Source organism: Rutilus rutilus (genome assembly GCF_951802725.1).
Source record: "Rutilus rutilus genome assembly, chromosome: 13".
NCBI lineage: Eukaryota > Metazoa > Chordata > Actinopteri > Cypriniformes > Leuciscidae > Rutilus > Rutilus rutilus.
Window position 1 is genome coordinate 18,047,444 of NC_140218.1, and position 22,615 is coordinate 18,070,058.

The 22,615-nt window shown below is 42.1% G+C and overlaps 1 protein-coding gene across 9 annotated transcripts in view; it reads right to left on the bottom strand.

Moving 5' to 3' along the window:
- huwe1 (HECT, UBA and WWE domain containing E3 ubiquitin protein ligase 1) overlaps positions 1-22,615 on the bottom strand; it is a 49,019-nt gene that overhangs the window by 18,172 nt on the left and 8,232 nt on the right. For 6 of the 9 annotated variants that reach the window (XM_084428740.1, XM_084428743.1, XM_084428745.1 and 3 more), the window contains exons 16-56: positions 22,263-22,370; positions 22,060-22,161; positions 21,864-21,944; positions 21,517-21,623; positions 21,099-21,297; positions 20,902-20,993; positions 20,568-20,770; positions 20,379-20,436; positions 20,014-20,190; positions 19,642-19,887; positions 19,421-19,554; positions 11,662-11,762; positions 11,228-11,416; positions 10,905-11,121; positions 10,595-10,717; positions 9,426-9,663; positions 8,994-9,335; positions 8,594-8,716; positions 8,368-8,463; positions 7,941-8,210; positions 7,484-7,636; positions 7,220-7,347; positions 6,915-6,996; positions 6,632-6,808; positions 6,364-6,517; positions 5,758-6,155; positions 5,467-5,662; positions 5,194-5,361; positions 4,911-5,059; positions 3,711-3,777; positions 3,365-3,588; positions 2,919-3,130; positions 2,615-2,797; positions 2,240-2,412; positions 1,992-2,131; positions 1,811-1,886; positions 1,626-1,724; positions 1,133-1,260; positions 866-1,025; positions 475-703; positions 35-213 (exon numbers count right to left, since the gene is read on the bottom strand). In XM_084428740.1, the coding sequence (XP_084284866.1) occupies positions 35-213; positions 475-703; positions 866-1,025; positions 1,133-1,260; positions 1,626-1,724; positions 1,811-1,886; positions 1,992-2,131; positions 2,240-2,412; positions 2,615-2,797; positions 2,919-3,130; positions 3,365-3,588; positions 3,711-3,777; positions 4,911-5,059; positions 5,194-5,361; positions 5,467-5,662; positions 5,758-6,155; positions 6,364-6,517; positions 6,632-6,808; positions 6,915-6,996; positions 7,220-7,347; positions 7,484-7,636; positions 7,941-8,210; positions 8,368-8,463; positions 8,594-8,716; positions 8,994-9,335; positions 9,426-9,663; positions 10,595-10,717; positions 10,905-11,121; positions 11,228-11,416; positions 11,662-11,762; positions 19,421-19,554; positions 19,642-19,887; positions 20,014-20,190; positions 20,379-20,436; positions 20,568-20,770; positions 20,902-20,993; positions 21,099-21,297; positions 21,517-21,623; positions 21,864-21,944; positions 22,060-22,161; positions 22,263-22,370 (6,681 nt within the window). The remainder of the gene's footprint in view (positions 1-34; positions 214-474; positions 704-865; positions 1,026-1,132; positions 1,261-1,625; positions 1,725-1,810; positions 1,887-1,991; positions 2,132-2,239; positions 2,413-2,614; positions 2,798-2,918; positions 3,131-3,364; positions 3,589-3,710; positions 3,778-4,910; positions 5,060-5,193; positions 5,362-5,466; positions 5,663-5,757; positions 6,156-6,363; positions 6,518-6,631; positions 6,809-6,914; positions 6,997-7,219; positions 7,348-7,483; positions 7,637-7,940; positions 8,211-8,367; positions 8,464-8,593; positions 8,717-8,993; positions 9,336-9,425; positions 9,664-10,594; positions 10,718-10,904; positions 11,122-11,227; positions 11,417-11,661; positions 11,763-19,420; positions 19,555-19,641; positions 19,888-20,013; positions 20,191-20,378; positions 20,437-20,567; positions 20,771-20,901; positions 20,994-21,098; positions 21,298-21,516; positions 21,624-21,863; positions 21,945-22,059; positions 22,162-22,262; positions 22,371-22,615) is intronic. The other 3 variants (XM_084428742.1, XM_084428739.1, XM_084428744.1) reach the window with 3 other exon arrangements.

The window sequence follows — 22,615 nt, forward strand, 5'->3', positions numbered from 1 at the left end:
TTAATGTAAAGCAGCGCATCTGTGGGAGACTCACCAGCTTGTCCTCCAGTGCTGCTCTGCTCATGGAAGAAGTCATCAAGCAGCTCATCATCCGAACGGGCAATAATGTGCACATCCTCGTTACCAACCAGGAGGCGGGCACGACCGCGAGACTGCAGAGGCAGAGAGCTTGACAGCTGCAAGATATCAGCTGCAGCACTGGGGCCCAATAATCTGAGACACAAACACAAAAAAGGAGTTGAAGTGTCTTATCTTTGCGCCACAAGTGGCAACAAATAGAACTGCAATTTGAGTCTCAATGATGTTTTCCATGTTTGAACTACAGAAAACAAGAAAAGTAATGAAAGCTATGATTTTTAAGGTGGAAAAAACAGAATCAACTTTATAGGAATTATGCAAATTTCTGCACCACTGTGAAGTAATTTTCATATCTTTAGAAAACTGAAAAGCAAACAAGTTTATTAAAGGAATCACCTTTGCAAGATGAGTGGAGGGTTGGGCTGACGGTTGCCAGGGTAATGTACATGGATAGTGTGACCTGTGTTGGCCGTGAGCTGGCGGAGAGAGCGTTGACTGCGTCCCATGCCTTGAGCCAATCTGCTGCTGGTCCCTGAACCCCCCAGCGTCAGCGAGCCATGGTCAGCGTGACGCACCATCAGGGGGTGGGAGCTAGGGATATTTCCTGGTGAGGGAGGGATGTCAGCTAAAGTGAACAAAGACAGAAAGAGTACAAGTGACACATTCAGTCAAAAGAAAGAAAAAAAAATCTTATGGCTGTTTAATAAAAAAGAAAGAAAAGAAAGAGGGAAAGAGAATAAATGTATAGTAGCTGAAAGATGTTTCTTAAAATACATATGAGACTTACCAGACGTAGAGAACATGTTATCAAACTCAATGATGAGGTCATCATCTCGGTCAAATCTCTCAAAACGAATGTGTGGGGCGGCATTGATGTCAGGAAAATCTTCATCCAGTTCCATCTCTGAGCCTTCATCATCGTCATCTTCATCTCCCTCTTCATCATCCTGAGGATAATGAGCAGAGGAGATAAGTAGAGAACACACAAAACAATGAGAAATATGTGGAGATCACCTTCTTTAGTTTGCTTTATGGCTTTTTAAATAAATATTACCTGATCTTCCTCTTCTTCTTCCTCCTCCTCTTCCTCCTCATCCTGACTATCCTCGTCCTCATTGCTACCGCTGGAGTCTTCCTCCTGTGTGTGCTCCTCATCTTCGGGCTCAAGAATGTTCATAGAGTCTAAATAAGCAAAGAGAATAAAATTACTGTAGGATTCACCCCAAGACAGATTTAAGAAGAATGAAGAAACTTCACAAAAAGTGTGAAAAAAAACAATTATGAATTAACTTTAAGCTAACCAAAACAGTCAGGTGTTCATTTTCTTTATCACTAATATGTCATGTTAGTTTATTAAATAAATCTCAGGTATTTAAATACAATACATTATACTAATAGAAAAGAGAGTTAGATAAATGGTGTTTAAGTTTCAGATAGAGAGCCTGTTGCACCACCTCTCTACCAGGCCCAATGAGTAGACTATACCATTTATGGGTCATTGTTATCATTAGCTCCAAGAGTGAATACATAAGAGATTCACGTCCTACCTTCTCTGTTGGCTTGGAGAGTGGAGGCCTGACTCATATTGGAAGGAGCCTCATCCATCAGTACGTCCTCTTGAGACTCATCCTCTCCAGAGCGCCCCACTAATTAACAGTAAAACCGAATCAAAAACACGCAACCAACTCTGTATTGCTTCCATCTCTGGCCAGGAATCAAAAAAATCACTTACCAATGATGGTGCTATTAACAGTTCCTGCATCTCTCTCTAAAAGTTCATCGATCAAATCCACCAACTCATTCTCCACCTACAAGGATATATGAATAACAAACACTGTTCAGTGTTCAGGTGGAGGACGATTTTCATATTTATCAACTGAGATAACAGTTCCACAAACTGCTGTTTCTCTAACCTGCATGGCCTGAGTGCTCAGCACCTCTGGCTGTCCAGCAATGACCACGGTGTCTCCCTCGGTTTCTCCATCCATCAGGTCAGCATCTGTGGCTTGACCCCGGTCACGATTCTCTACTGGCTCTGCCTCGCCGGCCTCTCCTATAGAGAATACAAGCCATTACACAAACACACACACACACACACGCCACTGTATCCATACTATGATGCGAGTTAAAATGATCAATGCGTTGATAATTTTAGCATTACCTGGATCTTGGGTGTTGCTGTTGCTGTCCCTAACAGTGCCAACAGCATCATGCTCTGTCTTGTTCTTGCTGGATGCACCTTTACCCCCAAACAGGCTGCTGGGCTGGTTCACGATTCGTGACAGCGTCTCCAAAGGTTTCAAAGCAGCATTTACTGTGTTTGCCATGTTGGGACTGAAAGAAACAAAGAACAACAATGAAAAGGGAAAAAACCAAACCAAAAAATAGTTTTTTTTCAGCAATCAACCAAGGTTGGGAAAAAAAACACAAATCACCTTTAAAAAAAAAAAAAAAACACACCAAAAAAAACCCAAATATGCGCCTTAAATCAAATATAATAATAGTTTATATATTTATTATTAGTAGTCTGCGTTACCTGGATAGATCGAGGCTGTGAGGCACACGGGCGAGGTCATTGACAAGGCCTTTCTTCAGGAAGAGTCGGATGATATTATTCATGCCGTTGTGCTGGGTCTTAGCTGTGGCTGTGCTGTAGAAGCTCGAGGTGGAGGGACACGACTCCATAATGGTGCTGATGATGCACATAACTGCTTGCAAGCTGCAAAGAGATAAAAGTCAAAGTTTACATAAGTTTTACGTATTTAATGAAGTAGATATGTTCTAGATAGGTCAATTGTATAAAAGTCAGTTTGATCTATCGACTAGGCAGTTAGACTGACCGGGCGTGTTTCTCTGTGCCCTCTGCCATGCCCAATGCTCGACTCAGAGCGGCCTTGACCTCATTGACCAGGGCTGCTTGGGCATCGGTGCCTGTGCCAGCTGCAGCAAGGCTGGCCAGGAAAAGACGTGCAAGGGCAGGGGTGTCCTTGTCCTCAGAGTTCTGGGTGTGTGGGAGCAAGTGGTCCAACACAAATGCCAGCACACTGCAATCCTGTACATATATTAGGTCACAAATGTTACATGACAAATGAGGTTTGCTGAGATGAAAAAAAAACTGGACTTTACAAATGCACTGAAATACTGTCTTTGATAGTCCAGGAGAAGTGTTCAAAGCATAAGTTGCATAAAGAGGCTCAGTTCTCAAAAAACAATACGAGACAGAGGTTGAAGGTAAACCATTTGACCAGAAAAACTTTGGTGTTATCTCAACTCCAATATGGCTCACCTCCTTAATAAGCTCTGACTGGCCAGCTGTGTAGTTGTAAGAGGTGATGAGCGTGGCGATGCCAACATATGAGCGCACCAACTCTGCCAAAAGCCTCAGGATGGTGGAGGTAGGCATCAGGGGTTTGCTGGCCTTAGCTTTAGCAGCTCGGCTTTCCTCTGAAGTAGCTCCTTTCTCTCCCTCCTGCTCCTTTTTCTCTTCACGCATTTCCTCAGGCGTAGAGGCTAGGGTCATAGAAAAATAATAATAACAGGAAACATTTACAAGGGCAATTCATAGAACCAGCAAAAATGAGAAAAATATGGTTACTGTATAAAGAAAGGTTTTGAGCTGGGTGTGTGTTCACCTTCTCCCTGTGGTGTTCCAGACTGGGAGGATTCTGCAACAGCACCATCTGCAGCAAACACCTGAGTCTGATAGAGTATAATTAACACCCACTGTTAATGCAAATCCCACATTTCTGAGCTCATTATAGTACACATACACTTGGGATACTTGTGTTTCTCACAGAGCAGCTAAAGTTGAACTAGATTTGTACATTGTGAAGAAAATGCAAGTAGTGCTTGCCCATGCAAAACTCATGCCATGGCACTAGAGCAGGAAAAATATGCAAAATATCAGCAAGGTCGACGCTTCGGCCAATATTTGCTTTTTTTTAGATTTTTGTTTGGCCAATTAGTGTTGTGAGTGGGACTTTAATTTTAACAGCACCAAGAATCCAACAGCTGAGTGCAAAAGCACAGAAATGCCCATTCTATCTTCATTCATTTATCTAAGTGTGGTTATAAAAAAAAAAAAAAAAAAGAGCACAATCCACAAATTATAAACTTCTGTGTATCAGCTGAAGATCACATTGTATCCTGTATTAAAAAAAAAAACACATGTACTCTGTGTATGGCGGTCTGTCTGTGACCAAGTGTGCAAAGACTTACCAGATTACCAAGTGCACAGTTGATTACAATGTTTACTTCCTATTTGTCCATGTTTTAAACAAATTGTTCATTTTTTCTTACAGAATCAAGTTGCTGGTATTAAAAGTATAAATCAGTTTATTTTGCAGATTGTTTTGTAAAGTTGATACATTTTCAAATAATTTATTCCCAATTATTTTAATAAATGTTATTAATATATATACAAATATAATTGCAGTAATTGTTACGCTTGTGTTATTTCTATTGTTAAATTAAACAGCCTGCTATCATATCAGCTGTATATCGGCGTCGGCCATCAAAAAATTCATATTGGTCACCACTACTAAAAGCTTTTTTAAAAGGTTTCTACAGCATTTCTAGGGTGTTCTGGAAGGTTATTAGTATGTTACTATGTAGCGGACAAAGTGTTTTGAGTTCATGTTTCAAAAAGAGTTCATGTTTGCTTAAAGTAAAAACACATATTTTTGCAATAAGTCACAAAGTTTGATTATCATTAATGTAGCATACAAAGTGCAGGACAAATTTCACTTAAATTTTGGGTAGAATAATAAATATTAGCCATAGTGATGCTGACAGACCTTACACAATGTATATAAAACCATGTTGACTCTTACATTGATGTGGAAGGCAGACTGTGAGTCGAAATCACTGCCTTGTCTGGTGAGTCTGTACTGCTGGTAGACATCATCACCGACATCCTGCAGGATCTGACAAAGGTCTTGACTCCCTGGTACTGCGGCTGCTCGCTCCTCTCCTCTCTCTGCTACACAAACAAACCCAAGTGGACCCCGAGCATTAAGAGAAGTGAATGTTGATGAGAGATGACAGCTTGGTAGATCTGGACCATGAACTAAATATAAGCATGCTCTAATTTTTCTGTCTGATGATATTTCTTACCCTCTTCTGGAGCGTGATATGCTGCTAGGGCATTCAGCATGTCATAGATGACCTCTTTAATCGTCTCTGGTATGGAGGGCAGTGGGGACAGCTTGAGAGGTGTGGTCTTCACTAGCTGGACAGCATTTGGACCCTTAATTCTAAAGTTCTCAAACTCATCATCTGAGGCTGATTAATGGAGAGAGACTGAGATCAGGCAATTGACTTAAGAACAACAATAAATGCTGATATATGACTTTTAGGGAGGATCTCTTGTGAGATTTTTCACCATACCAGTGCCAGCACCTCTTGGGGCAGGAAGAGCAATTCGGATGCAACTCTTGGCAGTTTCCGTAAAGCACTCCGGGTTGCGGCAGGCCGCTGGCCCGAGGACACGCAGGATGTAGTTGATCTCCCTGGAGCCAAGACTACCTGACACCACACCTGAAGTAGTGCTTCCTGCACCACTGGTGACTGCAGACCGTACCACCTGAGAAAAAACGGTGAGCAAGTAACAGTAAGATAAGGATAAACTATTTCAGATAATACACCTAAGATAAATGTAGCTTTCAGGTGAATATGCACCTTCTCCATAGTGTGCCGCAGTGTGGCTGGGTCCTCTATGATGTGGCGGAAGAGCAGAGTGACCAGTGGGGTGAAGCCGTTGAAACCTGAGCTCTGTGTGAGGTTCAGGATCATGCGGGTGCTCTTGAGCTCTGCAAACATCATGGCGTAATGGTGTGTACGTGTGAGACGCAAACAGAGCCGCAAGGTGGCGTGCAAAGTGTCCGGGTCCACAGGAACACTGATCATACTGACACAGGCGCGGATCAAAATGGTGATCATGTCCTCCGTCAGCCCCTGAACAACAATAGCACTGGAACCAGAGGGGTCCTGAAGGACGGAGGGAGCTGCCGTGCTTGAATCCTTCTGCTCCGGCTCTTCTTTAGGAGGCGCCATTTCCACAGCCACTGAGCTGGAATCTGAAAAAGCCATACGGAAAATTGTAAATTAATTATATACACACACATATATACATATTTACACACACACAAATCCCAAATAATAATGAATTATAATTATTCTATATTCTAAAATAAAATTAAACAATTATTTAATCCTAAGTCAAAATCAAAACACTACAAAATGCATCAAAGTTTTTTAATGCATCAAAGTTTGCTAATTCTCCACCTGTATCAGTCTGTGTCTCCTCAGTCTTTGCTCTCTGTTCACTCTCTTCTCTCTCTGTATCAGTAACACTCCCAGATTTTGTGGTCTTGGGAATCCGTGGCACCCGCTGTACCGTCAACATAACTGGTCGTCTGTTCCCAGTCTCCTCATTTACCTGAATAATATATGAATATATTCAATATATATTGGAGTAACATTTTTTTACTCATGCTGTATGGGCAATGGCAAAAAAACTATCAAATTTCCATGTACAGGTCATAGCCGTTACCTGCACCATAGTGTTGAACTGGACAGTGTATCTCCTGCGGCCAGCAGTGAAGCGGACGCTGGTCTCTCCTGCCCTCCAGGCAGAGTCGATGGTGCTGTTGTTACTTGCACTGTAGCTGCACCAGCGACCTGAACGGTCGTCAAACCAACGCCAGTTATTCCCATTGGGCTGCAGGTACTAAGATGATTAAGAATAAAAATGAATAACACTTCTATGTTCACTGTTGCCACATTCACCGTTTATGATTATAACTTACATCCTTTATACTTCATTTGGCACCAACCTTATTCATCTGAGCTCTTCGTTTGGATGAAACAGCCATTTTCTCATAGAAGTCAATAAGAAGGAGAACAGGGGTGATCCATCTAGAGATAAAAACATAGGCTTATGTTAAGAAGGACATGGAAAATATTTTATAAACCAAATGACAAACTAGTAAAGTATTGAATAAGGCCTCAAACATATGATTATTCCCCTTATTCTGCTACTCAATTTCTAACATGCTTGGGTCAGCATAGGTTTCTAGGAATGCTGATGTCTGAGCATAAACTGATCATTCATGCAGACAGGGGAAGGACAGCGACTCACTTGGGTGTTTGAACATCCTTCTGCTCTTTGGCAGCTTGCAGACAGGGCTGCACAACCTCCAGAAGCTTAATCAGCACAGTCAAGACACCACTGTTCTCGACCACCCGAGCACATGAGAGTTTCAGTTCCTGTGGAACAGAGCAAGACGCACTTCCATCAGAGCAGTGCATGTGGGTGCATGTACTTCTCAATGCAGATCCTCCAGTACTTTTTTGAGGACAGTATAAAAATAAACAGTGATGATGTGTGCAGCAGACCGTGTACCTCGAAAAGCAGAGTGAGCAGCAGGATGCGGGTGGCCAGGTTGGAGGCCTGGGGGAGAGTCGCCATCTGTCTCGTCCACTCAGACACAGTCTTGGTGTCGCTGGTGGTTAGTGGCACCGCAGCCTTTATCAACACGTCTGCGGCCTCCCACACCTTTGTAAATATACACAAAAATATGGCTGAGGATAGGGTCTAAAGCACACCATGGTTAAAACTTGTAACAGAGTATGCAGCCTACCCAGAAAGCGTTAGGTGCAGCATTATAGCTTTTACTTGTTAATCATGCCTTTTTACTAGACTGAATAATTCTAATAACTATAATTTCTAGCAAATATTGCAAATTTGCTTTGTACAGCAAATTAAACAGATGAAAAGAGCAACATTAATCCATGAAAATTGTACACTGTACAAATTCATATTACAATAGTATGCTGTGAGCATATACGAGCATACTGACCTGATTGACCACCTGTCTGAGGATGAGGTCTCTGTATTCAGGGCCGTTCCTTTTAACAGCAGTCATGAGCAGATCACAGAGGCGGTACACTGTGTCTGGCAGCTCGTCGAGCAGGTGGAAGCAGCCAGGGAGCATTGAGTCTGTGAAGGAATGTAGCTCTGTGGTGTCTAGAGGCTCAGCTTCCAGAAAGCGCTCCAGACAGCGTGCTTCTTCCTCTTCAACCCGCTCCCTTGCTCTCCTCTCATCCTCCTCACGCCGGCGAGCTGCTTCCTACGGACAAAAAGTAACGGGGTGTGAATCGTGTGTCTGTTCAAAGGCAGAGAATGCTTGCTCAAGAAGATGTGAAGTAGGCAGGTGAGATGACCTATGCTGCACTACTCATTAATTCCTATTTAAGTGATGTAATAATGAGTGTGTGGGTGCCCACCTCAGGTGAGTCTGAGCGCTGCTCCATGCTAACTTCTTGACCTAGAGACATGGCAATGGCCCGCATCATCTGGTCTTCTTCAGACATGGTGAACTCCTACAGAAACAAAGCTCACAGTGACTACACTAGCTTATACTTCGTGTGTGCATCCTGTCTGTGTGTGCGTGTGTGTGTGTGTGTGTGTATGAGAGAAAGAGAGAGGGTTTTGTTTGTGTTAGGGTCTTACTCTGACAGCTGCGCTGAGCAGTGGTGGAGGGTGTGTGAGCAGGTACTCGGTGGCCTGTTCCATAGTGCTGGTGTTCAGCAGAGACTCCATTGCATGCTCTCTGGAGAAGCCCATGTCCATTAGCTGTGAAGAACAGATTTGGCTGGTTAGCGCTAGCTAATAGCTTTATTCAGGTATTACAGATTTCTAATTACAGCACAAAAACCTAATTATAAACTAACAATAGGACCCTATGATTTCTGTGATGCAGGAAAATGCAGACAGAATCACAGAATGCACTCATAAAAACAGAATTTACTGTATACTGCAGAATGTCACTGAATTTGCCAACACTTGGATGAATTTGGGATTTTTTTTTTTTACAGATTTCATAGGGACCTACAACAGGAAGTGACGTTACCTGAGTGAGCTGAGCTTGGTTGACCTGTGGCTCTCTGCGAGTTGTTGAGTTGCTCCCCTCCTCTGTAGAGCCTGCAGTAGAGCTTCCATTGGCACTTCCAGGCACTCCTTCTCCAACTACTCCCCCTGCTGCTGTAGGGCCACTTGTTCCCCCAGCACTTGTAGAGGTGCTCTCCTCCTCAGGTCGAACCGTACCCTCCCTTTCTTTGGAGAGCCGCTCCTGGATGATAGGTTCTCCTCGTAGGATGTGGCACAGAATGGCCAGCATGGACTCAGCCATGCGTCCACCGTAGACCTTCAAGGGCTTACGGTTCCATAAATTACGAATACAGCTGAATGCGGCCTACAACAAGAGATGAAAAATTACAATTGATTCATTATGACAATTAAAGTGTATTTATATAATTTACACTGACAATAATGGCATTCCTACCTTCTGGGTGACGATGAGAAAGCGCAAGGCGCTGAACTGTGGGGCATTGAGTGTTGCTCCAGGCACTTTAGCGGGCAGAGAGTGTGGGGAGTCCAGAACTGTGCTGGGGTTCACCATCTTCTCTACAAGCATCAACCAGGCATCTAGGAACTCTCCTGTCCCATCAGGCAGCTCAGAGTGTTCCAAGCCCTCTGACACGGGTACTTTACCACCCATGGACAGGGCCCAATTAAATGTCCTGATGAACATGAAGCATTTTTACTTACTTGTAGAAATAATTATAATACTAAAAGCCAATACAGCATAATTACTGAAGAAGGATTTTTAAATTCAGTTTATATTATACTGTTATTAGGGGTGTGGCAATACACCAGTACACCAATAACTGTGATGCCTAAAAAATTTAATGGATAGATATCATGATAATTCTACACATATGATAATATCACTAGATTACTAGCACCAGTAATCTAGCTAACTCCAACATAGTAGGTGGAGGTATTGCACTTCAAAACTGGTTGCCACCAGTCATAAAACAAAAAAAGGACACGACACAGAGCGTGGGTACTACTGCCGCACAAAATCATGTCAATTAGAGGACATAGCTGAAAATTTGGATTCCATAAAGACGAATGCAGTCTGTAGGAAGTGCTGATGAACAGCAAGTTATTTTAGTATGCTTCTGAACAGCTTTTGTTACAAACTCTCTCTACACCACCCTAAACTCATATTCTGAGTTGTTTTTTGGGGATAAGTTAGATTAATTTCACAGCTGAAAAAACTAGAAAATATATATTTTGATAGCTGATGAATGATATACTCTTTAATAATCATTTTAAATGGCCTTGCAGTATTAAAAATGTATTTTAAGTTTACAAATATTCCATATAGTCTCTGAATATGAAATTATAAAAACTGTATAATTAATTATAAATTACTGCATGTTAATTACAGCATGTATAATTAATTATAAAATAATATAAATGCTGTTAAAATATTTTGGTAATTAATTAATAGTAGTTAATGTCAACAACCCATTCACTAAAGACCATATCAGATCAAAGATCAAATCACCCAGGTCTAAGATTTAGAATTTCCATGACCGTGGGAACCTCAGCCTATGAGCTAGTAAACAGCAAAAAGAAAATAAATAAAACTTTTCTACTCACTCAAACAAAGCATCATGGCCACCAGAACAGAAGAACTTCTGCAGCATCAGATGGTATGGATATTTCCTCTCATCAAACAGCATGGGTGAGGTAAAGCCCACAGAGCAGATAAAGAAAGTCAGCCTGATTAGGGCAGAGAAGCACATTAATAAATATTAGTTTTATACACACCAGGAAAGACAAGGCTCAGACACAATTGTTTACACTGGACTAACAGCAGCTCCTTTTACTAAACTATCATTGAAGATATAAATACTATGTTCAGAACAGAATTATAGAGTAAACTTTGTTACAAGTTGCAGGTGTTTACCTGAAACGTGGTGTGGGCGTGTAAGGAGGAGGCTGCCAGCTCAAGCCCTTGGTGAGGAGTTTAGTAAGAGACGACGCTGTGGCCCGAGCCGCTGGTGTTGGGGCCGTGCCTGTGCTGGTGGTATGGTGAGAGCGTCGCTGACGGACAGGTGAGCCCACACAAAGCTTCACCAGCAGTCCAAACAGCTCAGCCAGAGCCCTGCCCAAACGAGAGGAGGCTGGGGAGATAAAAGAAATACATAAGTCAAAAACAAGACAGGGTTTTATTCACGATTTCTCATTTTACTTAGGAGTAGGCAGTAAATAGTTGCTAAGACAGCTGACCTGAGAGCAGAGGCTTAATTTGTTTGATACGTGTTGCCATGGCAGGGGTGAGTTTGGACTTGGTCTTTGGGTCAGTGGCTGTGGGCTCATCCGTCTCCATGGGAGCTAGAGAGTCTCCATCCAGGCCCATTCCTTCCAGCAAACCCTGAGCAGAGGGATCCACCCCCACAGACAGGGTCTCAGTCTCAGCTGGTGGAGAGAGAATGGCTTTAGAAAAAAAAAAATGCAAATGCAAACCAGCAAAAGAAAGGCATGAAATGCAAATAAAATAAACTAAGATGCAAAAAGAAAGAAAGAAGAAAATAAAATAGTGAAACTGGTGGCTAAAATAACCCCAACATTTGTTTACATATAAAATCATACCAAAAAAGGAGGCAGAGAAAGGTAGTGAGCTTAGTTATAAAGACTTTATATGCAGAATTGCAGTATTTTACCAGTTCTCCGACCTGCAGCTGCCGTGCTGCTTGAGGGTTTATCCTCCTTAGGCACAAGTTTCTGCATGTCAGCCTGACCAAACTCACATCCAGGAGGCAAACTGCAAAAAACAACAACAACATTCTGTTTCAGCCAGCAGACAACCACCTTCTTCGATATGGCCTAATTCTATACTAGGGCGGTCACCATTGCTCGATTAAATTTGAGTGCTCGATTAAAAAAAATCCTTGATTGCAATTTACACGTGTTGAGTAATCTGCAAAATACCGAAAGTGGCGCATTCCACAGACGAGAATCCATGATCCGCACAAGTGGTCGACCGATATCTTGCATTTTTTAAATATCAGCATTGGCCGATAATTTTTTCTGATTGACTGATGTGTTAGAAGCAGGACTTTTATTTTGACTGGCGGCGCTGAGAACGGCAGCACCTGAGCTCACATCGCTCACATTCTCCGTCTTCATTAGTTTACGGTTTCTGTTTAACAGCCATATCTAATTAGATTAGATTAGATTCAACTTTATTGTCATTACACAAGTACAGGTACAAGGCAACGAAATGCAGTTTAGGTCTAACCAGAAGTGCAATAGCAGCAAGTGCAGGATATACAGTGGTTCATAAGTGCAGAACATGGATATGTACTGAATAAATATAGAGTTGAATACTATTATAAACAAAAATTTACAGATAGATTGTCCTATGAATATAATATACAGATAACTATTACTGTGAACAGAATTTACAGCTAGATATGTACTGAATATAATAATATACAGATGGCTATTACTATAAACAGAATGTTTACAGATAGATATGTACTGAATATAATATACAGATGGCTGTTACTATAAACATAATTTTACAGATAGATATGTACTATGAATATATATACAGATGGCTGTTACTATAAACAGAATGTGAGCATAATATACAGATGGATATTACTATAAACAGAATTTTACAAATAGATATATGTATAAGTTAGGCTAATGAGCAGTATAACAATGGATTTAAAGTAGTGCAAATAAAGTTTGGACAGAAGCTATCCGAGTGAGTGCAGTGGAAAGTAATTGCATATTACAGTTAAGGTACGATATTGCAATGTATATATAACAGTCGGTACTGTAAATAAACAGTCGGCAGTGCAAATGAGCATATTCCAGTCAAGGTAGTAGTGCAAGATGCATATGTAAACAGTTGTTACTGTAATAACAGTCAGCAGTGCAAATGAACATTATAGTATTGCAAATAACAAAATGGAGGCAGGTGTGAGGAGGGAGAGGAGAGTCAATCAGTATATAAGGGGAGTGGGATCAATGAGGGTTAGAGTTTAATAAAGAGACAGCTCTGGGGAAAAAACTGTTCTTTAGTCTGCTGGTCCTGGTCCGGAGGCACCTGAAACGCCTGCCGGAAGGCAGGAGAGAAAACAGTCTGTGGGCTGGGTGAGAGGAGTCCTTAAGGATGCTGCGAGCTCGATGCAGACAGCGTTTCCTCTGGATGTGCTCGATGGCAGGTAGTGGAGTCCCAGTGATGCGCTGGGCGGTTTTCACCACCCGCTGCAGTGCCTTGCGCTCTGCAACAGAACAGCTCCCATACCACACTGTAGCACAGTTGGTCAGGATGCTTTCTATTGCACAGCGATAGAAGTTCACCAGGATAGTGGAGGAAAGCTGATTCTTCCTCAGTGTCCTCAGGAAGAAGAGGCGCTGGTGAGCCTTCTTGACCAGGCTGGAGGTGTTGGTTGTCCAGGTCATGTCCGCCGAGATGTGGGTCCCCAGGAACTTGAAACTGGAGACACGCTCAACAGCCATTCCATTGATGTGGATGGTGTCGTGTGTGCCTCTTGACACTTTCCTGAAGTCCACGATGAGCTCCTTCGTTTTGGTGGTGTTGAGGAGCTGGTTATTTTCGGTGCACCATGTGGCCAGGTGCTTGATCTCCTCCCTATAGGCAGTCTCATCGTTGTTGCTGATGAGACCAATCACCGTAGTGTCGTCCGCAAACTTGACGATGGAATTAGATCCGTACACAGGCTTGCAGTCGGAGGTGAAGAGGGAGTAGAGGAACGGGCTTAGCACACAGCCCTGTGGTACACCAGTGTTGAGTGTGATGGATGTGGAGCAGTTGGAGCCTGATCGAACATTCTGGGGTCTGTTGGTCAAGAAGTCCAAAATCCAGTTGCACATGGAGGTGTTGAAGCCCAGGTCTCCAAGTTTGGCTATTAACTTAGTTGGGATGACAGTGTTGAATGCTGAGCTGAAGTCAACAAACAGCATGCGTGCATAAGTGTTCTTATTGTCCAGATGTGTGAGCACAGAGTGCAGTGCCATGGAGACTGCATCCTCTGTGCTCCTATTGCTACGGTAGGCAAACTGGTGTGAGTCCAATGTGGATGGTAGAGAGTCTTTTAGGTGTGCCAGGACCAGCCGCTCAAAGCACTTCATTACGATGGGTGTGAGTGCTACAGGGCGGTAGTCATTAAGGCACTTCGGGCTGGAGTGTTTTGGCACTGGCACAATGGAAGTGCATTTAAAGCATGTTGGTACAGTTGCTTGGGCAAGAGACAGGTTGAAAATGTCTGTAAAAACCCCAGCGAGCTGCTCCGCACATGCCCTGAGTACGCGTCCAGGGATGTTGTCTGGTCCAGCAGCCTTGTGCGCGCTGATCCTGCTCAGTGCATTGCAGACATCTGTGGAGGAGAGTGTGATCGGTGGGTGGTCAGCTGAGGATTTGAGCTTGGTGGCAGTTTCTCTGTTGTCTCTTTCAAAGCGAGCATAAAAGTCATTTAGCTCGTTCAGGAAGTTGACATCAGTGGCTGCGGGGGTGGAGTGAGAGGGTTTGTAGTCACTGATGGCCTGAATGCCCTGCCACATGCGCCGAGGGTCAGCGTTGGAAAAGTGTCCCTCTATCTTAAGCTTGTAGCAGTGCTTGGCCTCTTTGATGCCCCTTTTCAGATTTGCTCTGGATGTGCTATAGGCTTGTGCATCTCCTGATCTGAAGGCAGTATTGCGTGTCTTCAATAGGAGTCGCACTTCCCTGTTCATCCATGGCTTCTGATTTGGGTATGTGGTGATCTGCTTCTGGGTTGTAACACTGTCAATGGTGGTATTAATGTAATCCAGTACAGAGGAGGTGTAGCAGTCAATGTCCGTGTGAGAGCCACTGGTGGCTTGAGAAGCAAACATACTCCAGTCTGTGTGTAGAAACCTTTCCTGGAGTGAGAAATCTGCCCCCGCAGGCCACACCTTGATGGTCTTCACTGATGGCTTCACGCGATTGATCAGAGGTGCATATTTGGGGGTGAGGAACAAAGAAAGGTGATCTGACTGTCCCAAGTGGGGGAGGGGTGTCGCGACGTAAGCTTCAGCCATGTTTGTGTAAACATGGTCTAAGGTTTTGTTTCCTCTGGTGTGACAGGAAACATGCTGGTGAAATTTCGGTAGCACTGACTTTAAGTTTGAATGATTAAAATCACCCGCAACAATAAACGCAGCTTCCGGGTGAACGGTCTGTTGTTTACTGATGGCTGCGTGAAGTTCTTTCATAGCAAACTTGGCATCAGCATCCGGGGGAATATAGGCTGCAGTTATAATAGTGGAAGTGAACTCCCGCGGTAGATAAAACGGTCTACATTTAACCATGAGAAACTCAAGGTTAGCTGAACAATGTCTCCCAACAATAGCAGAGTTTGTGCACCAAGCTTTGTTAATGTAAATGCACAATCCACCACCTCTGGTCTTACCGGAGCCATGTAATGTTCTATCCGCCCGGAATGTATGGCGTCCCGCTAGCTCAATAGCGTTGTCCGGTATTCCGCTGTTTAACCATGTTTCCGTGAAAATTAGAACATTACAGTTCAAAAGTCTCTTGCTGTATGTGATGTTGAGTCGAATCTCCTCCATTTTGTTCAACAGCGACCGTACATTGGCAAGGAAAATGCTGGGTAAAGAGAGCCGGTGTGGTGTTAGCTTTAGCTTAGCTCTTAGTCCTCCGCGCTTCCCCCGCCTTTGTTTACGATCTCGCCGGCGCCTGCGAGCACTTCCGCCCGGCCGGGCAGAGTGCATAGCCTCGGGTGATCTGGCGATCTCAGGAAGGAGTCGAAGGTTGTCCATAAAACTGTCGGAAATTCGCAAACCAATATCCAAAAGCTCACCTTGGGTGTACGATGTTAAGGCACAACTGTTCTGGACGAACAGACCCGAAATGAGCAAGAAAAATACTGCTAAATTACAGAATCTGGAGAGACCGCGAGCCTCGCGATGTACTCGCGCCGCCATCTTGGATCGCATACATTTACTTTAAGAGTTCAATCTAATAAGTATAGCATTTGCTTTTATATTAATAGTAACAAAGGCAAACAATAGGCAATAAAAAAAAAACAGTATCGGTGGACCACTAATTATTAGACCGTTTTCTAAGGCTGCTATCGTGAATTCATATATATATGCATGCATGCGTGTGTGTGTGTGTGTGTGTGTGTGTGTGTGTGTGTATATATATATACACACACACATACAGGGTTCATACACATTTTAACCAATACTTTTCCGTGACTTTGGCACATTTCCATGACTATGTATTCCTGAAAATGTCAGTCGACATTAGAGCTGACACAGAAGCCGCATCAAACTGGCATTAGCCTACTATATTTACACTTCATTTACAATTGCATAAATAAAGCTATTCAATATTTAAATGAAATGATTTATAATTTTAACGTTTTAATTAAAAGATACTTTAAATATGAAACTAAAACCACCAGTAGGTGGCGGCAAGTCACTGTCTTAATAAGCGAGTTGTTGGAGTAATTTCAACCGATTCGTTCAAACGGCTGATTCATTCAGAAAAACAAGTCATTGTTCATTGAATCGTTAAAATGATTTGTTCAAAACGCGGATTTCATTAAATAAATAAATAATCGACGTCTGTTGGACCACGGCTTCATTATGAAATTCTCGTCGGCGATATAAAGTGAAAATTGACAATATTGTGTCCAAAAAGTAACTCACAATGTTAACTTTATTGTTAATTTAACTGTTGTATAAAATAAATAGCACATTTGCAATTATATGCAAAGGAAACGGCACTCTTGCTCATGTGATATTCTAATATGACAACATAATATGATATAAATATAAGACAAAAATTCATTTGGGGACATCTATAACTGCACTGACACATCACGCAGTGAAAGCAAGCATTAGAGACAAACACGATGTCAGCTCGCACTCGCAGTGCCTCGTACATAGTTAAAACAATGATTACAATATCATCATAGTTCATAGACAATATCGCACACTCCTAAGCACATAAAGAATGAACTTACAATTAAACTGACATTTACTCGTTTTCTTCTCTCCTCTCGCGTGCAGGAGACAGACGTAAGTTAGGCTAATATACTGCGTATCGTTTCACATGCGGCCAGAGCTGCAATCCTCTTTCCGCTACATTCTCGACCCACCGGTGCTTGCAAAACTTTAGCATGCTCGTGCCACTTTCCTGGCATTTCAATTAAATTTCTGTCAGCACCGACTTCGCCTCAGGCAACATCGCAACAAGTGAGTGAATCGGATTCGTAAGTGAACTGAACGTTATGCCGCCCGAATATAAGGACGTTAAGACAACGAGAAATATTTTTTTTATTAAACAGTTTTTGTATTAATCACATATTATGCTGTGTTAAAAAAAAATTCCATGACTTTTCCAAAACTTTCTGGGTCTTTTTATTTTTTCAAAACCTTTCCAGGCCTGGAATTTGCATTTTTCAAATTCCATAACTTTTCCAGGTTTTTTCAAAACGTACGAAGCCTGTATATATATATATATATATATATATATATAGGGCTACAGACTAACTTTTTTTATTAGGAGCGCTGTAGCCCCTGACTTAAAATTTTAGGAGCGCAAGCAGAAAATTTAGGGGCACACCTTCACATTTTCCCCCTAAATAACTATTACAGACAAATGCTTTGATAATAAATAGATTAAGCGTACAGAAATTATGGTGCAGTTTTATTTTAAGATCACAGGGCTCCAGACTAACATCTGAGGGCCGCGGCTCTAAGTTCTACAGAAAGTATTTGGTAGCACTGTGGGATGACAAAGCACTGAGATAAATTTGAGGTGTATAGATAAAGTTAAATTTAACTCGGAACCCTTCATGGAGGACCGTTAAAAAATTAAACATGCTAGTCTTCTTGTCGTGATGTCGTAAACAAAGCATCGCAGACGCGACGTCGGTTGTCGCCCACTATGAACGAGATGAAATTTACTGGTCGCACATGTGCGACTGGATGTAAAATTTAGTCGCACACTCTCAAATTTTGGTCGCAAAATGCGACCATTTGGTCGCAGTCTGGAGCCCTGATATATATATATATATATATATATATATATATATATATATGTGTTTATTATATATGAGCTATAATTATTTGAATGTGTGTAGGTTATGTGCATCTCCATTCACAGTAAATGCTGCTCCACATGAACTGGAGCATGTCTCAAACTCCATTTCTGCATATGAGATGGGTTTGGGTTGCTTTTAACGTTCATCTAGGAATGCAATATGCGCCAATTCATTCAGATGTGTAAGGTAAATCATTTATAAACCTATGCCAACACATCAATATGTTTCTAAATATGCAAACTGTTCATCCCGATTTCAAGATAAAAGTCTTTACCCTCGCTCAGTTTGCATGTTTTGATGTCCACATATTCTTGATCAAGAAATTGCACTGGCTGTAGCATTTCTATCGTAAAGAAGTGGCCAAATATTAAAGATTGAGTAAACATTTTAATTAAATGTCGTTTGGCCAATATTAATCAAGGATTTGATCTGCTGTTAAGTGTAACAACACCAGGCCATTGGCGCCCTCTGCAGGCATTTGGTATAAAACAATGTACATAAGATGATTGTTTTTATTATGTATATTATGTATTTTAACAGTATTGTTTTATAAAACTAAACCTGCTTTTGACACTATTTGAACCAAATATTATTGCCTCGTTGTTATTATATATGTATTTTAAGACATTCTAAAAGTTAAAGTGTTTGCTTAGGTCTATTTTTCAGGGAATGAGCGTGTTTACATGTAGGTTCTTAAGCCGATTATGCTGAATAAACTAACAATGCATATGGTCATGTAAACGCATTAACCCGTTTTCCTAAATCAGAGTCAAGTCCTAAGTTTAAGTATAAACCAATCGACTCAGCTAGATTTCTGCCCCTTACTCTGATTTCTCCCGGCATTTAAAACACATTAACCCGCATTCTTTGGGCTTATTGAAGTGCGCATATGTGAAGTGCATCCAGGCAGAGAGAGCACTGGTAGGAGGACATATATCGCAAACTGACTTTTTCTTGACCCAAGAAATTATTAAAACGTGTTCTCATCTCGTGCAGAAGTACAGTCAAAATGCTGCATTTTTTTTACATCACTATACTGGGAAATAACCTGATTTAGCCTATTAATAAACACTCCACATTTGCTAGCAAAATAGAAAAAGATTCTCATATATAAAACAAAGTAATAAAACAAGCAAAATAATGAGTAAATAAGCAAGTTAATAATCAAATAAGTAATGCCCCCTCACGATAATATCGCGTATCACCGATCTCACAGGCTGACAATAGGACGATATGAAAATGGAGCATATCGCCCAACACTATCAAGTGGATTTAAAAATGCCTTAGGAGTGGATTAATAAAAGGTCCACCATGTGTTCACCATGGGCGAGATGAGAGCAGTACTAACCTGTTTGGTGTACAGAGAGACAGCAGCACAGTGCTCTCCCACACCAGAGAACAGTAAAGCTGACTCAGTTTGTTCAGAACACTAAGACCCAGTTGAGATCCCCACTGATTCACTGAGATAGCACGGATCTCACTCTGAAAACAAAGAAATAAATCAACAGATTAATTGATTATCAACTTTAATTATTGAAAAAGTTTACAAACAGCTGCCTATATGCATACCTGTCCGACTCTGCAGGTATGAACGAACATGAGGATGTACGCATGTGCCGCTGTTAGGGCATGCAGCAGTGGGGTGGCACGTGCCGACAATGTGGCATCTGTGACATGGCCTGCGTTGGCCAGTTCTCTGAGCAGAACAGAGCCACCAGGAACCTCGATGGGCCGGTGAAGAGGCTCCAGAGCAGACAGAATGCTGTCCAACTGACACAGACCCTCCTGGAGAACTTTCGGCTCATGGGACAAAGTCTGAGACACAGTGAAACAAAGCGAAGGGTTAAAAGAATCAAATTAAAGAGTAAACATCACTGCATCTAGTCAAATTCCTGAAACAGGGGAAAACTGCTGGATATCCTTTAGGAAGGTGTCACTTACTAGTATAGATTTGCAGACTCCTGCCACAGCTTGGCAGGCAGCAGAGGTGGGGAAGTCAATGGGCAGGTTGGGCAGCCCAAGGATTGACACCAATGGTAGAAGTCCTTTCTGGTTTACAAATTCCTGACAGTGGTCATCTGTTGTGTTGTTACTCAGAATGGACTCCACAAATTTCATCTAAAAGCAAACAAGCACATATTTTAGTTCCAGTCCTAAGTTCTATTGTCTAAAAACAGACTTGAGTTTTGATAAACAGCCAATGAACTGAGCTTATGTGATAAGACTGAATCAGAATATAGTCTGAAGAATATTAATGAGATAAAAGCTTAAATTAAATGAGATAAAAAGTCTAAATCAGCACGTACCACATTCAGGATGTAATCCATAAGAGGAATGGGGATTCGCTCTTCTGTTCCCACCACTCTGTAAATAACATTCATTTGTTAAAAACAGCCCATTTATCAACATTGATTTCTCACATATGGCATTGAACACAAGGAATACTAAATTTCCTCGTCTGCCCTATATACTAGAAGCTATTTGGATGCACTAACTGCCTGTTGCTTTCTGGCTCCCCCTGCTGTTGGCTAAAGGTATGTAGAGCCTCTTCCTCCTCCTCATCCTCACTGGATGCCTCCTCTGCAGCATGGTTTGATCGAGCTGGAGGCACAGTGACGGTCCCGTCTGCTTTCTGTATGGAGGGTTTCTGGCAGATGTACTCTGGCGATCGGCCCAAGTTGCAGATCTCCTCTAGCAACTGTTAAAGGTCAAGACAGTAATCAAACTTCCAGGTCTCAGAATGAATGTGTGTTTAAATATGCAAATTACATTGCAATAAAAGGCCATTTCTAAAGGCAATGTGTCAAAATGTTGCAAAAGCTGCTTTACCTTGATGATGGCTGTTGTAGCGTCCGTTTTAAGCGTGGGCTGGTGCCGCATTAGCTCGTCGACAGCACTGCCCAAGTTAGAGGCGGTGTCACCTGTTTCATAAAATGACACCGACTGTTAGAAACACATTCCCATTATCTCCAAACACAAGTCACTGACTGTGCGGAGAAACAGGTACACCTATAGGGGACACTCACCTAGTGGATCAGAGCTGCGTCTGCGGCGCATGGCAGGCAGGTAGTCTGGTGAGAGCAGGACCTTGAAGAGCCGCTCAAAGGGCTGGCATTGCACAAACGAGTGCAGACCACGGGCATTCAGGCACAGGGCACTGAAGACGTTAGGCAGGGAACCCAGCACTTCTCTGGTGGCAGGGACCTTTACAAACAAATAAAAGGTCTAAAAGGTGTGTGATGAGCTGCTGGAATATGCAAGGAGGAATACAGCAAATGGAGAAATATATAGGGATTTAGGAGGAAAAGGGATATGGAGTGTCTAGCATGACTGAATTTGGGGTGGTCAGAGACCTTGAAACAGACAACAGGAGTTTCGAATGGACAAAATATGTGGGCATAAGATAAAAAGTAAAAAAAAATAAAGTTGTTATGGCAGACTCACGTCTTTGATGAGCAGTGCATGTAGCATGACATCAGTGAGACCATTGTCCTGCAGAGATGACAGTAGAGAGGGCTCCTGGAACACAAACACTGTCACGACCTCCGTTGCTGAAACAGAGAGAGAGAGAAATAGAGTGAGAAAGTGACATATAGGGCAGGCAAATAAATAGACAAGATTCAAACTAATTCATTTCACAATATTCAAAGGCCTGAGAGTATTCCTTTAACCATACAGCTCTTGCAACTTTCTACTCCTGTATGCAGAGCAGACCTTGAAGCCAGATCCGCACAAAGTTGTGCATAAAGAGTTCGGCTAATATTTCAACAGCACCAGCTCCATGTGCTTACCCAGAAGAAACAGTGAGGGTCCATAATACTCTGCATTACTGATGATGTGTTTCAGAGAGGTAGGGAGGGACCCATCCATTACTATAAAGAGAGTGCAAAGGGAGTGAACATCACTTTTGGCAAATTAAAACACTTAACCACAATGTAAAAACAATAGCATCATTAAATAAAATAATAAAACCAATGAGTTTTATACCATGACGAATGCCGTCAGAGAATGCAGGGTCCTGAATGGCTTTTTTCAAGAAGTTTAACATAGATTTCAACAGAGCGGCCCTCTGAGGGATGCATTGCACTCCTGTTAGGAAAGAAAAAAAATGCATAATCAAATTCCCATTGTTTAACTAGTACCACTATGAAGGAAACCCATTGACTTGCAAATTAATATACATATTGTACCTGCTCTGGGGGTGCTGGCTGCATTGCTCTGTGTTCGCGAATCTGTCTCTGCTCTGGAACCAGAAGAAGTGGATGGGCCAGGACTGCTCTCCATGGCAACCTCTGACACTAAATTGACAAAAGCATTTTTACTGACTTTGGAAAAATGAAATATAAAATATATGAACTCTTCAAATATTCTAGGAGAATTTCACACAAAAGAAGAAAACTGTGTCATCATTCCAAACCCCTACATCTATCATTTGGCTTTAGAAGACTTATATGGTGCATTTGTCATATTGTGCCTTCACATCCTTTTTGGAGCTAGACAGCCTGTGATTATTATGTGCTTTATTGTATGGAGAAAAAAAGCT